This window comes from Colletotrichum spaethianum (assembly GCF_022836535.1).
Source record: "Colletotrichum spaethianum MAFF 239500 DNA, contig08, whole genome shotgun sequence".
NCBI lineage: Eukaryota > Fungi > Ascomycota > Sordariomycetes > Glomerellales > Glomerellaceae > Colletotrichum > Colletotrichum spaethianum.
The window spans coordinates 278,961-294,700 of NW_026054778.1; the positions used below are offsets into that span (position 1 = coordinate 278,961).

Consider the following 15,740-nt stretch of genomic DNA (forward strand, 5'->3'; position numbering starts at 1 on the left):
CGGCAGCCAAGACGCGATGATTATGGCAAGGTCTCGCCAAATAAGGCATGGTCGTGTATGGCTTGGCGCAAGGTGGCACAGCAGATGACTGCTGTATTTTTACTTCGTGGTATTTTTACTCTTTCCACGAGGTCGAGAGTCATTAGAGGTGCGGTGGATGCCGCCAGCAGTCTATCGATTGCGAGGGCCGGGTCACCACTGCGTGAGGTCAAGAGCACCGAAAGCGCATAATTGTCATCATGCGACCCAAGATGAATGGACAGACACCGTCGTGCGCTGCGTTGTTCCGATAATGGCGATACCAATGCTGGTGACTTTAAAACAGGGTGCCTTTCCTATACGGAACCAAGACGGCGAGTGAGGGAGGGAGGGAAAGCGACGCGGTATGATGCCAGAGACCAGCAACCAGGGACATGCCCCCATGCGTCGGATTGAGCCTCCACTTCCATCCCGTCCGTCCATCCGTTGCCTTGGGTGCAGCTGTTTGGCACGCTGCGTGGTAAATAAGGTCATTATACCTAGTACTAGGTAGTGCCACTGTCACTCCCTTGTCCCCAGAATCAAGGGCAGGAGTCCAGACGTAAAGGGTGCGGAGGAGACAGAGTTGCCGTCCGTTCCATCCATCCGTCCATCAAACCCAACCGGGGGAGCACTTTGCGTGATTGCGGCTATTTTACGGTTTTGATTGTGGTGGAGTTGCGGTGCCGTCTTGCCGCCGAGCGCGCGCTGTTCTGATTCCCTGCCTGGAACACCTTCATCGTGTAGTGGAAGCGAAGGAAGCACGGATGGAAGTCAAGGGGGAGGGGAGGTGGAAGAGTCGCGCGTCCCGCCTTCCTTTTTGACGGGGAAGGGACAGAGACAATACACTCAGGGCACTTCGGGACACTTTGCGATAGGCTTGGGCAACACGTCGGGACATGTACCTGTGAGTCCCGCCTGCCAGTGCTGTGCTGTGGCTTCCTTCCCCTCACAGTCCCTTCCCCCCTCTTGCCATCATCTCATCCAATGGTCCCATCCCCCCATCCCGTGAGTGTTCCATCCCATCTCGCGACTGCTCATCCCGGCCTCCGCGTTTATTCGCTCACACTGCATCTTCTTTCAATCTCCGTCTTGGGTTTCCACGTCCACGTCCGCGGCCTCATCCCCGTCCCATCTATCGCGTCCTGTGTCAGTTCCTTGCCGTGCAGCCCAGGGAAGTTACCTCTTTCGACGGCCTGTCACTTGGCCGAACTAAACTCTCTACCCCCCTCGTTGTCCCCTGCCCCCGCCTGGTAACCCAACTCGGCCGCGCTCTGGACGCTGTACGTATGCCCAGTTGCCGCCCACACGACCACCGCCGCCGCCACTCTCGGCTTCTCAGCTCTCTGTGATGTCGTCTGGGAGGGTCAACCAACCTTCAGGCAGCACAAAACAAGTGCGAACCGTCACTCACCTGCTACCCACATAGTATTGCAAAGTTGGTCACTGTGCTGAGATGCTTTCACTTACCAAATCACTACGGGGGGTCCTTATCCCAGGACATAGTACCCCTCTGACCACAACCAAGCGAGACGTGCACACCTTGGCTTAGGCTAGTAAGATATCCCACTCTGGCAAAGTCAGTGCACCTTGCGCCGCCTTAACCCTCCAAGCGGGTTGGGGCCAGGCCCGTTCTTCACATCAGGTCCCCCAAAGAATCGAATCGCACGCACGGGGGGATACGACCCTCCCGGACTTCCCGCCATTTCTTCGCATCGGCAACGTTGTCCCCCTCCCCAGAGGCTCTTCCCCCTTGTCAACGACGAACGAATTCCACCACCTTGCGCAACTATCAACATGGCCCTGCCAGCAGGTTCAGCACCCCAGCTTATCAACCTAGCCATGCCCGGTCTGCGTCAACAACCATAAGTGAGGTACATCTATCGAGGTTCAACCGTAAGAAAACCGGCCGTGGATCAATGTACACACGCCCCAGCAGCACCTGCCTGTCTTGCTTCCCAGAGCACCTTAGCTGACCCGACGACACCTTGACTTAGCCTCATCTTCCAAGGCAACCCACCCTTTCCCTACCTACCCCGTCTTTCCTCCCCAATCCCCATGCGCGAGTCTGTCCATCCCATATCCACTTCCTCAGCGACTCGGCATCTTTTCATCTCTCTCGCCTCCACGTCCCCCAAGTCTTCCAAGTCCACAAAGTCCCCTTCCTACCCATCGCTGGGGTCACGCGGTCCCTCGAATCTATCTGTGGCACTGGGCGTATCTCTCATACGCACCCAAGAGATTATGCGCTAAAAGCAAGCTCCTCGCAATCAGACACCGCCTGGACGCTCACAACAAGAACAGCACTCTCCTATTCCATCCGTCCCTTTCTGACCCGTCTCTCTACCTTTCTTTTCTTTTGGCGCTCCTAACCCCAGACTAGCCAACACGATACTACACCACTCACCTATATTCAGCCGGACGACAGACCCGGACGACGACAGCAATAGCGACAACAACGACCGACCCGTTTGTCGCCTAGTCATTTCGCCGCTCGTTTGACCGTCCCACCGATCCTACTACCACCTCCGCCCACCGCCCACCGCCTACCGCCTACCGCTCGCGCGCTTGCTCGCTCGTTCACACACACTCTCTCTTTCTCTCTCCCTCCCCCACGGCGTCCCTCCCTCACTCGCTGACCCTCGCTCGGCCTGCATCTGCATGGTTGCCGTCCCTGGGCGCCCTCTTTTATCCGTCAAAGAATCACGCAGCCGACTGACTACCGCGCTTGCTCCTCACTCACGTTTCCACCCACACCCACATCCACCCATTCACCCCTGTCCAAGGCCACACCGACCTCCGTCCTCCGTCCTTGACATTCAAACGCCGCCGCATCCCATCCTGCAACTCCCGGCCGCCCTCCATCTTTTCAGCCCGACCTTCATATCCTTTCTACTCGCACTTCGCACTTACACACATTTGTCAACGGCTGCTCACTCCCGTAGCCTACGACGGCGGCGATAGCTGTCTCGGGGCCGAATACGCGACGCGCACTTACTACTATCCCCACCACCAACTTGAACGACCTGATCCCGCTCGCATCGACGTTTCCTCGTCGCTCCCTTCGGCCCCAACAGCCGCCGCCTTGCGAGGAGGAACTAGAGGAGCCTAAACAACCCGTTGCGCATTTCGACAAAACCACGCGGCTTTCATACCTGCCGCGCAACCTACCTCACTGTTCCTGTCATCGACGAATCGCTACTGCAACCACTGTCGCCGTCGTTGCCGTCGCCTGCCGCCGATAGAATCACAAAGTGCTCTTCTACTCCATGGCGGCTTAGTACCGCCTGCGCCGCGAGCTACTGCCACCTTCAGTCGCGACAATTATGACTGCGTCGGCTGTTCAGAGCCACTTGCAACACTCAGCTGGGAGCGATTGCTACGACCCCGATGACGTTCTTCCGCACGACAGCCCCCAAATGCAAGCTCACCGTCCCAGGTTACAACCTTCGCCTAGCCCTCCCCCCGAACTCGGCCCTGGCTCGAAGTCGTTACATGGTCGCCGCAGGGTTGAGCCCATTCAAGGTGATGCCGTTCTAGTAGCTCACCTTGGAAACGGCAGGCTGCCACACGTCGCCCATACAGCTGCTCTGGAGCCTCTCGCATCTGACAACGGATCCGAAGACGACTCGTCCTCCCCGACGTCTCCTGATCGCGATATGGCCAAGTCCGCCGAACCCTTTGATCTCAAGATCCTTGCGGCTGGCGCTTTAGCCTTCACTGCTACCGACGCTCCTGCTACAGATGCAATCTCCGCTGCTGCGACATCCAAACTCGATCATTCACGCTCGGAAGATGGAGAAAGAGCTCAGCATGAGTCAATACCCTTGGGGATCAGGAGTCGTGAACTACCCATCCGCGACGAGCGCCCAGCTCTGGCTGCCCCTGCCGTGGTTTATTCTGCCGGGGACAACCAGGCGCCGCGCCGATCCGTGCCCAGTTTGAGCAACGCTGAGATCACGTCCCCGGTGAGCCCTCCGCAGACTGCACCTGGCGGTCTGCCTCCCCTTCTGGACTCACCAACGTCGGACGGAAGCGGGCACGGTCCATTGCCGTCCATAAGAGCGCAACTTGGGGACTTCAAGGATTTCAAGCGCTTAGCAGAGACTGCCATGAGTCCGGAGAACGAACTTGGCCCCGTACGACACGCTGCTTCATTTCCACGCTCGCCCCCGGCCAATATCCCTCGATTACCATCGTTGGCCGCCGGACTTCCAATTGGTCAAGGTTCACCGCCAATCTCTCCTAATGAAGGTTTTCGACGAGAGCTCCCATCGCCCGCACATACCATACCGTCTCTCAGCCCGTATTACTACTCTTCTTCTTCAAGCGGCGGTCGTCATCGGCCGAGTGCCGACTACAGTAGCGGGACGGCAGAGACCCCGAGCACGGATCAAACCGCTTCAACGCCTGCCCACTCTGTGGCGGACCGCATGAGCATTGACGGCCTTACAAATCCTCAAGCTGGCTACGTCTGCACATTCTCGGGCTGCAATGCCCCGCCGTTTCAAACTCAGTATCTGCTCAACTCGCACGCCAACGTACACTCGTCGGCGCGGCCTCACTACTGCTCAGTTAAGGGTTGTCCTCGAAGCGAGGGTGGTAAGGGCTTCAAGAGAAAGAACGAAATGATAAGGCATGGCCTCGTTCACGATTCTCCTGGATACGTTTGCCCCTTTTGCCCAGACCGAGAACATAAATATCCTCGGCCAGACAACCTTCAGAGGTAAGAATACTCCTGGCTGCTTTTGCTATGCCGAACATAAGGCAAGGCGTTTTGTTCTCTGGCGCTAGAATGCGGTATTCCTGCTTCATCGCCATGCTCTACCCTATTCTGAGTCGATAGTATTTGGAGGTCTCAACTAATCGAGTACACAGACATGTTCGTGTACACCACGTGGACAAGGATAAGGACGACCCGCTTTTGCGGGATGTCCTGTCGCAAAGACCGGATGGACCGAATCGCGGTAGGCGGCGCAGAGGAGGCCCTGCCTGACGTTAAACTCAGCGTGGATTCATGATCTTCACGTATATACCCCCTTTTTTTTTACTACTTTTTCTTTTCTTCTTCTTTTATTGTCGCCCTTCCATTCTTCTTCGTTTTCTTCCTTGGGCTTGACCACTCCAGCATCAACAACTCTGAGGGTGGTATGGCTAGGATCGGCTCCAGGACAAGGTTCAGTGTAAATAAGGGAAGGGGTTTGGAAGCTTCGGAACGATACCTGCGGTCATGACGCTGCTGCTTTTTCTTGGTTGGGTTATGTTTTTGCGTTTCTCTTGGGGTGGGGGTGGCAATCCTTTGTTTTGGCACAAGCCGGGGGCCCTTTGAGCTGGCACGGCACGAATCTATGACGAGAATCGTTTCTGTCTTGATTGTGAGGATTCTGGCGTTGCGGTGGATCATATACCACATTGACGAGTCGTTCGCGTCACGTCACGTTCTGCCTTTTTTTGTATTTCCGTGCTGTTTTCGCTTCTTTGTCCTCTGGGACTTGCGCTTATTTGATGGAGAGATCAATCTGCCAGAAGGTCTTATTCGTTTGCCCGCAGCAAGAAAGGACAAAGTGCAGCTGTGGTCCAAGGCCGATGTGACTTATGTTTTACTCGGTAGTGGCAGGTGCGGCTCTCTTTTGCGGGTCGTTGATTTTGGGGGAGGGGGTGCATCTGTATGTATGGAGTGTGGCCGATCGATGACAAAATCTACAACAACAGGTTATGCTAGCGGCTTGAACATACTTCCAACTGTCCCAGCGTGACTCCTTATTTCTTACTTTTCCTTCCTCGTGTCACAAGAGGCCTAGCCATCGACAACCTGCCAGTCGCCGACATGAACCGCATTATCACTTAGAAACTCCACCTCAATGCTTTGGCGACCTTGCTGGCTTCCGAGCTGTTCAACAACGAGCCATAATTGATCTTGTCGCAGACGGTCGGGCTCGAGGTCGAATTCGGGAGTTCGGACTGCCATGGTGAGCTCCCGGAACTCGCCGCCGCCCGACATGGCAAGCACCGACTCCTCGGGACCCCTCCCATACACGAGAGAGATGCGGACGGCCGTTGTGGGGATGTGCTGGCCGTTCCGTCCCGTTAGGAGGGGGCAACGTGCAACAACTTGGGCCCGAGAGAGCCTTGTCACTGTGAGGGGCGCTCGCCTCTTCTCTTCCCCCTCGCTAAAGGCGATGGCTGGCGTGCGAGTCCGCAATAGACCAGCACCGTCGCTCAGCACGGGCTGTATCTGACATTCTACCTGAGAGCCTACGCGCATGCCAAAGTCGGCGAGCTGCCCTGGCTCCCACGTCGAGCAGACGATGGTGTAAGTGCCTGGCTCCACCGACGGAACCTGCACGAGAGCGTTGCCTCTTCGATAGTCGCCAGAACTGGCCACAACATCCTTGACCCCGATCGATGTGACTCTCTTGCCGTGGGCCCACACCAGATCGACATGAATGGCCACCTCCCGATCCCCTGACGAAAGAAGAATGGAAAGCGGTGTAGCCCTTGGGATGGATATGCTGAACTGGGGGTTTTGTGAGTACGTAATGGACGACGCATTGCCTCCGGCGGTCCTCCGTGTCCAGGCACTCGAGAACTCTTTGTAATGCCTCATATCTTCCTCAGCAGGCTTAACCTCAAGGGGCGCCCGTGAGAAGAGGGTAAATGTGCACGAGTAATTGTCCAGTGGCAGGTCCTGGTGGGCCATGACAATGGTATAGGGCTTGCCGGCGCGAAGTCTGAACTTGGCCAGTGTCTGCGGCGAGTCGACATAGGGACCCTGGTATACGAAGCCCTCTCTCACCTGCACTTTTTTGCCTTCACTCTCGAAGATGAAGATGCTCGTGAAGCCAAGCTGCCTAGAGACCGCCGCCAAAGAAGCTGACTTGTTGCGTGCAATATCGAGCTCTTCGTCTGCAAAGTGTCGGCTCAGCAGGATCCATACAGTCTCCCCGCTTCGTGAGAGCACTGAGTATTGCGGGTTGTGGGCGAGGGAGGAGGTCATGTTCTTGGTCGGCACGTGCCATGTAAAGTGGTGATCCTGCCGGTGTGTGAACATATCCGGATTCCAGTTGAGGTACATGGACTCAAAGTTTTGGGCAACGTCCTCGACCGAAATCCAGAAAGAGCCAACTGGCCTCGAGTGCTCCGAAGACTTTGGCTCGACTGACACGGACGTGTCCGACAGCGACAGGGCCACCGTTTTTTCGACAAGCCCGGATGACCCGACCCCTTTCCAGACAAGACCATCGCACCACGGGTTTTTAACAAGAAGCCGGCGGGCTCCAGGTGCGCTGTCAATCTCCAGCACTGCATAATCGTGTTCGCCAACGAGGCCTAGGGCGTCCTCTTCTGATTGAGTCAACCGCCCGGTGCCCAGTGTGATGATGAGGTTGCCGGCATGGTAGGCCTCCTTGATGTTGTCCCAAGTGCCTTCAAGGTCGACATCCTCACTGTGTCTTACGATTAGTTATCTCCAGTTGATCGCCACTGGATGAGCTTCTACACACCTCTGGAGAAACAACTGTTCGGGTATCCATCCGGTAATAACCCATAGATCTGTGCCTGAGTTGCTGCCAGGGAAATCATAGCCTCCGCGGACCTTCAAATAAGCCTTCTCCAAGAGGGCTGGCCAGAGGAGGTTGGGGTTCTTACGATCGACAACGAACAAGGTGCGGTTATTCCGGGAGACAGGCAGCCGGTCATCCACGACGACCTGACGGAAACAGCCGTTGAAGTGCATACGGAACATATACTTGCCACTCTTTGAGATCTTGGGTCGTCCCTTGCCGTGATCATATGGGAACATAATGGAGCTGAGAATCTGGCCAAAACAATTAGCAAGAGTTGAATGCCATTATCCCACCATGACCGCAAACTGACCGACCGTCTACCCCCTTGAAGAATCTTCATGGCGGCACATAGGCTGGCTACGACTGAACAATCCGTCGTGACATCCTGTACAAGGTCACAGTCGCTTTCCGAGGCCATGAAGTCCCTGTCTACGGTTTCTTCCCTGGCCTGCTCCACGGGGCGTTTCCAGCCTTCGAGAATGGACTGTTGTCGAGGCGACATGGTGTATTCGGCCGGATCACTAGTTCATGAGTGAGTTACCTAGTCGATGAGAGTTTGCACAAGGCAAGGAAATCGATCCAACGTACGAAAAGACATGTTTTCCATTGGGCAGAGAGAAGGTGCTGTCAGTGGGGTCAGACTGCCAGGGCGGGAAGATGTTGCCGTGTAAGCGAGACGAGCGCAATAGGATAGCCCTCTCGTTGGAGGGTATTTGGCGTACATGACAGTCAGGGTTCGACGCTGAGGTGATGACAGTGGTGGTTTTGGTAGTAGTCGTTGAAATGGTCCTGGGCGAGGACTTGAGTTGCTCAGCATGAGTAATGAGCCCCTCGCACTTTCTCCGAAACCGAACGCGGTCGGCGGGTGAAGTGGCTTCTTTGGCGGCTTTCATGTACAAGTCAGCGGCGGCAATTGCATGATTCAAAGCTTCGCGGCCTGACGATCTGGCCATCAAGGCCTCTTCTCTCTGGACATCATAGCGAACGTCAGTCGAAAATAGCCTCTCACATAGAATACTTCTTCATTGATGGCCCACTCACAATGGCTTTGGCTTCCATGGTTCTTGCTGGGCAGCATTGCCGGGGTTGAGGCCAGCGAGTGATATAGACTGAGTGTGGTGATGTAGGCTGTGTCAGGCAGGCGAGGCAATCGAGCACCGGTCGGCCAACAACGACAACATCAACAACAAGTTACCGAAGTCGCATGTCATGGGGGCGGAGAGTTGGTGTCGTGAGTGCTACAGGTTATGCGATAGGCATCTGGCGTTGAGAAGGGATTGAGTTGGAGAGAAAAGAAAGGGCTCGCCGCTACTGTCTGCGCCTGCTGACACGATTCTCTGCGTCTGCTGGCTCTCCACCTCTGCAACTGGCTTGCGTCCAGGCCTTGGTTCTGACTATGTAGCTCTGAATTTGGTCCAGCGTGGGGACAGCAGCGAATCTGGTGCCAACGAGAGCAACGGGCGCGGGGGAGGGGTCAATGAATGTGTGAGGAGCTGGACCGTGGTGGGATGAGACGGGACGGAGCGGGCACTCAATTGGGGCTGTGCAAAAGCAAATCGGCGCAGAGCAGCAGAGCAGGAATTATCGAGACCCAACTACAGACGGCACCATGCCGGATCAGACCAAAGAAGGCAAGCGATGAACAGAGGCAGTCTCAAGTCGGACTGGATCGGGATGTATGCCGTGAACACGCCAAGCCAAGCAAAGCGCGAATGTGAAGTAACGGAGATGAAGAGAGAGAGCTGAAAGAGACGACAAATCAGACGGCGAGTTGGCGACGTCGGCCAAGAGTCGTCCGGGACTGGGCTTCCAGGAGGGAATTAGGTTAACCTGGTTACTGTCGTGCTGGCGGTGGAGAGAGAGAGAGAGAGAGAGAGAGAGAGAGAGAGAGAGAGAGAGAGAGAGAGAGAGAGAGAGAGAGAGAGAGACACGACACTTCTAGTTGAGCCAGATTTGCTTGTTGTCTGTCGTGGTGCCAACGATAAATTGCAATGGTGGAAGCGGGCGTCGCTGTGGAATAACCATCAGTCAGGCAGAGGCACTGGAACTGGCCACTTGTCATGGTATTTCCGAGAACAAAGAGTTAAGCCTTCAGGTCAACCGGGGCCAAGGCACCTTGGGCAAGTACCCTCATTTGTTGTAGCAAATTTAGGTGCTGATTGTTGCCTCTACGTCAACACAGCCCAAGGCAAGCGCCCGATCGTTGGACTTCCCAGGTGTGGTGCCGGTACCGGTGGCACTGTGTTTTGTGTACTGTAGAAAATGTCCTGCTGAGATGCATTTCTCTTCCTTCCATGCTGCTTTATGGCGTACTGAGTGGTTTATGACCGGTCATACCTTGACATAGTAAGAACCAGAGACTAAAGGTAGCAGAGAGTGTGAGTACGCGAAGAGGGTGAGATGAGCAATGGCATCCATGATAGAAGCCTGGACATGGATAGTTGAGAAAAATGAAACAGACGAAGCCTCGCCTTCAGTGTCATCTCGGCGCAGGTCCGACAACAACCCATTCAATGACTTGTCCGTCCTATCATGGTCAGTTAGTCCTGCTTACCTGCATCTTCTACTGTTTCGCCTTTGCCTGAAGAAAAGATTGGTCTAACGGTGTCGGATGGCACCAGTCGCCATGATTGCCGTATTGTGGTGGACCTCGTTAGCACATTCAGCTTCTCAAAGCAACCCGGAGGACACAGGATGGCGAACATCACGTTGGGTGCGTCCATGTTTCTGCCTTATGTGTCAAAGTAAATAGTGTAGTCCTTGCTGAGTACAGCAAGTCTCTTGGAAGAAGCACAGTCATGAGCGTCTCTCATATTCATTGTTGATTTCTGCACGTTGCGTGGCCTGTAGTATCCAATTTTAAGTTGCTACAACATTGCCTAGCACCAGCCAGTATGGTTCTGAAATTTATCATCGACAACTCCTCACAGGCGCATCTTGAAATTCTCTGTCGAATGCGCCATAATTCGCCTAGGCATCCTCATTAAAAGTGTTATTTTATTGTGCGTACACACGTTGAAAGTTGCGGCACACTCTTAGCATCGCTGAGACCGCGAATAGAACTTGACTTATCTAAGCAACTCTACCTAGGGTGAGACGTGTTATCGCCTGGTCCTAGTCATTGGGGGCCCATGCTACGATGTCGTCCGTTAGCTAAGCATTGCTTCTGCCGAAACCCCACCGAGTGACCTCACCGATTAACCGAGCATAGGTATGGGTGACCCGGGTCAGGTCGCAAAGGGCCGAGGTCGTCGATTCGAGCGCCAGTGCAAATGCGCAAGTGCCAGCGCCGGCAACAGCAGCTCGTCATGGTCGTGGGGGAAAGCCCGTCAACGAACGCGCTTAAGGTTTGGACCCTTCGTCCGTCCAGCGCTTTTCGATATACTTCCTCCTGTTGTCGGTAATTGTCGCATTGCTGATCATCAACCTACGCACGCAACTCCCTGATTGCTGCCAGTCGTCCTCATTCTCCTTGGTCTCTTTCGTCTCCCCGCTGCTGCCCTCGACCTCGGACCTCGATCGGTGCAGAACGCCGACGCCGACGCCGCGACCGACATCGAAGTGACGATCCCCCCTTGGCTGCAACCCGTCCAGTCATCGGATTAGCAAGAAACCTAGCCAGTTCTTTTTTTGCATTGAGTAAAAGAGACCCACGATGGCTGCACAATCCAAACCAGCTCCCATCTCGCCATGGGGAAAGGCCGTTGCTGGCGCATCCGGTGCTGTACTTGCCAACGCTTTGGTGTACCCTCTTGACATGTGAGAGACATGCGCCCGTCGTGATGGCACACTTACACTTTACCCCCATTCCAATCCGATGCATTCTGATCCATACCTGTTCGACGCGAGCTAAATTGTCATGGTATACTTTGACTGACAATTTCAACGTGAAGCGTCAAGACGCGACTCCAGGTCCAAGTCAAGTCCCAGTCCACCACCATCACGACCGACCCGACCGACCCTATTGAGCCTCACTACTCGTCTACCTGGGATGCCTTGAGCAAGATCGTTGCCGACGATGGCCTCAAAGGCCTGTATGCCGGCATGAGCGGCTCTCTCCTTGGCGTTGCCTCCACTAACTTTGCCTACTTCTACTGGTATTCTGTTGTTCGCGCTCTTTACCTGCGCTCGGCCAAGACCTCGGCGCCGCCTTCGACACTGGTTGAGCTGAGCCTTGGTGCCGTTGCTGGTGCCGTCGCCCAGCTCTGCACAATCCCCGTTGCCGTCATTACGACAAGACAACAAACCCAGCGAAAGACGGAGAGAAAAGGTTTCGTCGATACTGCCCGAGAAGTGATTGATGGGGAGGACGGTCCCTTTGGCTTGTGGAGGGGCTTGAAGGCGAGCTTGGTGTTGGTCGTCAACCCTGCCATCACTTACGGTGCCTACGAGAGACTCAAGGAAGTCGTGTTTCCTGGAAAGAATAACCTCAAACCGTGGGAGGCATTCCGTATGTCGCCCTTTCCCTCCCAACATTACGGTGCAGGCGCGAATAAATGAAATGGGGGGTTTCACTGACTCTAACGTAGTTCTCGGCGCTGCCTCTAAATCTTTGGCAACCATTGTCACGCAGCCCCTCATCGTAGCCAAGGTAGGCTTGCAGTCCCGCCCGCCGCCGGAAAGAAAAGGCAAGCCTTTCAGCAGCTTCGTCGAGGTCATGAACTTTATTATAGAGCGCGAGGGGGTCTTGGGTCTCTTCAAGGGCATCGGGCCCCAGATTCTCAAGGGCCTTCTCGTCCAAGGCATTCTCATGATGACCAAGGAGCGGTGAGCATAACTCCGAAACATCCCTGCCAGTATATGGCGCGAAGAGTGCTGATTTAACAATAGCATGGAACTGTTATTTGTTCTCTTTTTCCGTTACCTCAGGACCCTTCGCACGAAGCAACTGCAGGCCATTGCGCAGAGTGCCGCATCGGTTCGTAGCGCATCATCGATCAAGCCTCTTTGAAGGGTGAGGCAGGCCATCAGAAGCATCTGATAGACGAGCATTTTCGGATGGGCAGTGTGTCAAGGGGCGAAAGCGACAAGACATTTGGCATCATGTATAGCGAATCTAGACAACAACTGACGGGCCGGGATAAATATGGTTGCATACGGTTTATGCCAAGTTGATGATGGGCAAAGCAAGGTAGATGGGGGAGTAAAGAAGAGGGAGGAGCTACGTTACTGAGGCATATATAGCGGACGGGGCGGCCGCCTGCTGTGCCAGTCGAGAGCAAGTGCATTGTATTTTTGCGAGTATTTGGTATTTGGCAGCTTCTGTTTTGTTTCTCTCGTTTTTGCAAAGGCAACGTGAAGATAATCGACACTGAATGTAGTCGCTTGAGTGGCTATACATAGAAAGTGAGTGTGAGAGAGGGCCACACACACATACATACATGTACAGGACCTGTGACGGTGTGCGGCTACCGAGTGGTCTTACTGTGTTCCAGTCAACAAAACGGAACTAATAGCTGAGGTTGCACGGTGTCGAAACCGTCATTCCAAACCAAACGCATCACCCAGTAAGGGGAGGGGGGCACCATAGCACTCACCAGCCACATAGTGGCGCTCGGCAGGCACGACCGTTAGGGCACGTAAATTTCGTTTCCCCACCACGACGCTCGCTCCTGCCCACGCGCACCCACGGCAAAGAGGACTCGATATCCAGACTTACTCGAAATCCCCCGACCTCACCACGAACTTCAGACTTCAGTATCCAACGTTAGGGGCACCTTCCGACCGCAGCAATGGCCAGTATGTCACGATCCCTCTCCCCTTATCTTCCCTCGTCTGCTACACAAACGGCCTGACTAATTTCGACCGACAGAGTCCAAGAACTCCTCGCAGCACAACCAGTCGCGCAAGGCGCACCGCAACGGGTACGATTGAATCCCCTACCCTCCCTCATTTGGTTACTGCGAATTATTCCCATTTTCAACTTATTAAATAAGGCCGAAATGCTGACGTTGTGAATTTTTCTTTGTATGTAGTATCAAGAAGCCCAAGACCTCGAGATACCCGTCGCTGAAGGGTACCGACCCTAAGTTCCGCCGTAACCATCGTCACGCTCTGCACGGCACCATGAAGGCTCTGGTACGATCCCTCCCAGCCACGAAACGATTAGCGTCATGGTTTCGTCTACGACAGCTACTGACAGATCCCACAGAAGGAGCTGAAGGAGGGCAAGCGCGAGACGGCATAAACGGAGAGTTGGGCACATGGTTACTGGTCTCTTCTACGGCACGGCTGCGATGCATTGGGGCATTGGGGATTCAAATGAAACTGGGAAATAAGATACGCCAGTACGAATCAATTAACCACGATTCGACCCTCTCGGAGTTCTTACCGCGTCCTAAACGGATGTCTCTTTCGCTGTTTGGCGTCGAAACTTCCTCGAGGACTGTAATGTTTCCCAGCCCTTGATATCCCGTGGAATGCAATGTTTCGACAGTGACAAAACGATGATCGTTGGAAAGTAGGAGCATCGCCGACCAGTCGCAGTTACGCACCGTCTACCACTTTCACGGCCTCGGCCTCAGGCGCTCGAAGGCCTGCCCGAAGTTTTTCATGCCTGGGAGAAGATAAAACGGTATGGGGACTACTTGGGCTGCTGGCAACGACATTCATAACACCGCAACTCTGCCTGAGCTCCTCGTGCGTGGTGCACAACAATGGAGCACATGATGTCAAGAATGGCTCTAAACTGCAATCCGCAAACTGGCGTGTATGGAAAGAGGGTGAGGAAATGCAAAAATAAAAAATAAAAAATAAAGCAATATACCCAAGCAAATGAAAGGAGTAGTGTCTCCGTCACCATAGGATGCGGCAATGTCCAATGCAGCGGGTAGCATCCGTTCGTGGCGATAGAGATGGGGCCTAGGAATTGACCTCTTCTCTTTTTCACGTTCGCCTATGCATTTCCCTTGTTGATGCCCTCTCTTTGGGTTAGCCTGTTAGTAGGTGCATCCACCTGAGATTTGGGTCCCCATATCCATACTGTGTGTTGGAACTCAGTGTTACCCCATTAGTTTGAGATAGGTACATCGCGGCCCTAATGGCGAACCAGGACGCGGGGCGGGGGATTAAAGGTACCTGCCTGGCAGGCCGTTCCGGTCGAGGCTAGGTTAGGGGATACAGGCGCTGTAGAACACCTCACTCTGGGACCTGCCCACTGTCTACTTAGCGGGTCCCAGGCCTGCTTGTCTTGGAGAACCTTGTGACTAAGCAGGCCGCCGCTACGCCACGTTGCTGAACCCTCCTTTCGTCCCCCCTCCCCTTCGTTAGCTGCTGCTACATGAACGAGTACGTCTCCTTCAAATCCGAGAAGGGAATTCCGTTCTCCTTTTTTTCTCTCCCCTTCTCCCCTACCTTAGCATCCCCTTCACTTGGGTAATACTTTCGGACGACGCCAGCCTTGAACATTGTATTACCTGCCTGGAAGCAGCATTTCTTGAGTAATTCTTGCCCGCTTGCCAGAGCACTCTTTGACTTCATTCACTTGCCCCTCACCTCCACTGGTTTCCCCATTCTTTTGGAGTACATTGCGCCATCTTGCCTCCGTCCCGTCCGGACTCGTTGCCGAATAGAAAGAACAAAGCACATCCAGAGCCACACACTCTCTCCCCTCTCCCAGGACTCCTTCACCTCTCGCCCACACATCTCCCCAAGCCATCACTATCTTGGGACCTCAATAAACCAGACCATCTCCGGTGCCAAAAAGACATGTGTTAAGCAGGTCCCTCATTTGAACCCGACTCCTTTGAGGTCAGCAGGTTTCTGCAGGAGCTTTGGGCACCGAATACGTACCCTACGATTCTCTATTTGCTCCGTCGGAGCTTTGCCGTCGCAACAACGAGAAAAAAGAACAGGCCGTCTTGGCCATACTGCCTTTACTTAACGCACCACAACCTAAACAGAGAGGGGGGAAAAACGCTTTTTGCTCTCAAGTAGCGACCCTGATTGCCAAATTGGGATTGCGCCGAGCCTACAGCTGCCTTGATTACCGCTGCCCTCGCTCTTGTGTTTACTTCGGAAAACTCAGCGAGGCTTCCTTGGACTTTTCTGCCTGCTGATTCGATTGACATTGCCGTCATTCGAAATCTCGAAACAGCGCCGGTCCCTCCTTGTCCGGCCCGACCCCCCTTCCATCGCCAGACAAAGACACGACACACT

General features: G+C 54.4%; 4 protein-coding genes across 4 annotated transcripts; 3 read left to right on the forward strand and 1 right to left on the reverse strand.

Moving 5' to 3' along the window:
* Nucleotides 1–3,344: 3,344 nt before the first annotated feature.
* Nucleotides 3,345–4,748, forward strand: ColSpa_03946 (krueppel-like factor 11; the record flags this gene model as incomplete). Its single annotated transcript, XM_049270158.1, has 1 exon — nucleotides 3,345–4,748. The coding sequence occupies one exon, from the start codon at nucleotides 3,345–3,347 to the stop codon at nucleotides 4,746–4,748; it is 1,404 nt and encodes a 467-aa protein (XP_049126115.1).
* A 1,067-nt stretch (nucleotides 4,749–5,815) lies between these two features.
* Nucleotides 5,816–8,642, reverse strand: ColSpa_03947 (calpain-like protease palB/cpr-8; the record flags this gene model as incomplete). Its single annotated transcript, XM_049270159.1, has 5 exons — nucleotides 5,816–7,463; nucleotides 7,521–7,834; nucleotides 7,894–8,104; nucleotides 8,226–8,551; nucleotides 8,625–8,642. The coding sequence occupies 5 exons, from the start codon at nucleotides 8,640–8,642 to the stop codon at nucleotides 5,816–5,818; spliced, it is 2,517 nt and encodes an 838-aa protein (XP_049126116.1).
* Nucleotides 8,643–11,238: 2,596 nt separating this feature from the next.
* Nucleotides 11,239–12,354, forward strand: ColSpa_03948 (peroxisomal adenine nucleotide transporter 1; the record flags this gene model as incomplete). The annotated part of the gene is made up of 3 exons (XM_049270160.1): nucleotides 11,239–11,342; nucleotides 11,477–12,033; nucleotides 12,113–12,354. The coding sequence occupies 3 exons, from the start codon at nucleotides 11,239–11,241 to the stop codon at nucleotides 12,352–12,354; spliced, it is 903 nt and encodes a 300-aa protein (XP_049126117.1).
* A 961-nt stretch (nucleotides 12,355–13,315) lies between these two features.
* Nucleotides 13,316–13,770, forward strand: ColSpa_03949 (60S ribosomal protein L29; the record flags this gene model as incomplete). The annotated part of the gene is made up of 4 exons (XM_049270161.1): nucleotides 13,316–13,322; nucleotides 13,396–13,447; nucleotides 13,559–13,661; nucleotides 13,726–13,770. 4 exons carry the CDS (start codon nucleotides 13,316–13,318, stop codon nucleotides 13,768–13,770), a joined length of 207 nt encoding a protein of 68 aa, XP_049126118.1.
* Nucleotides 13,771–15,740: the final 1,970 nt, after the last annotated feature.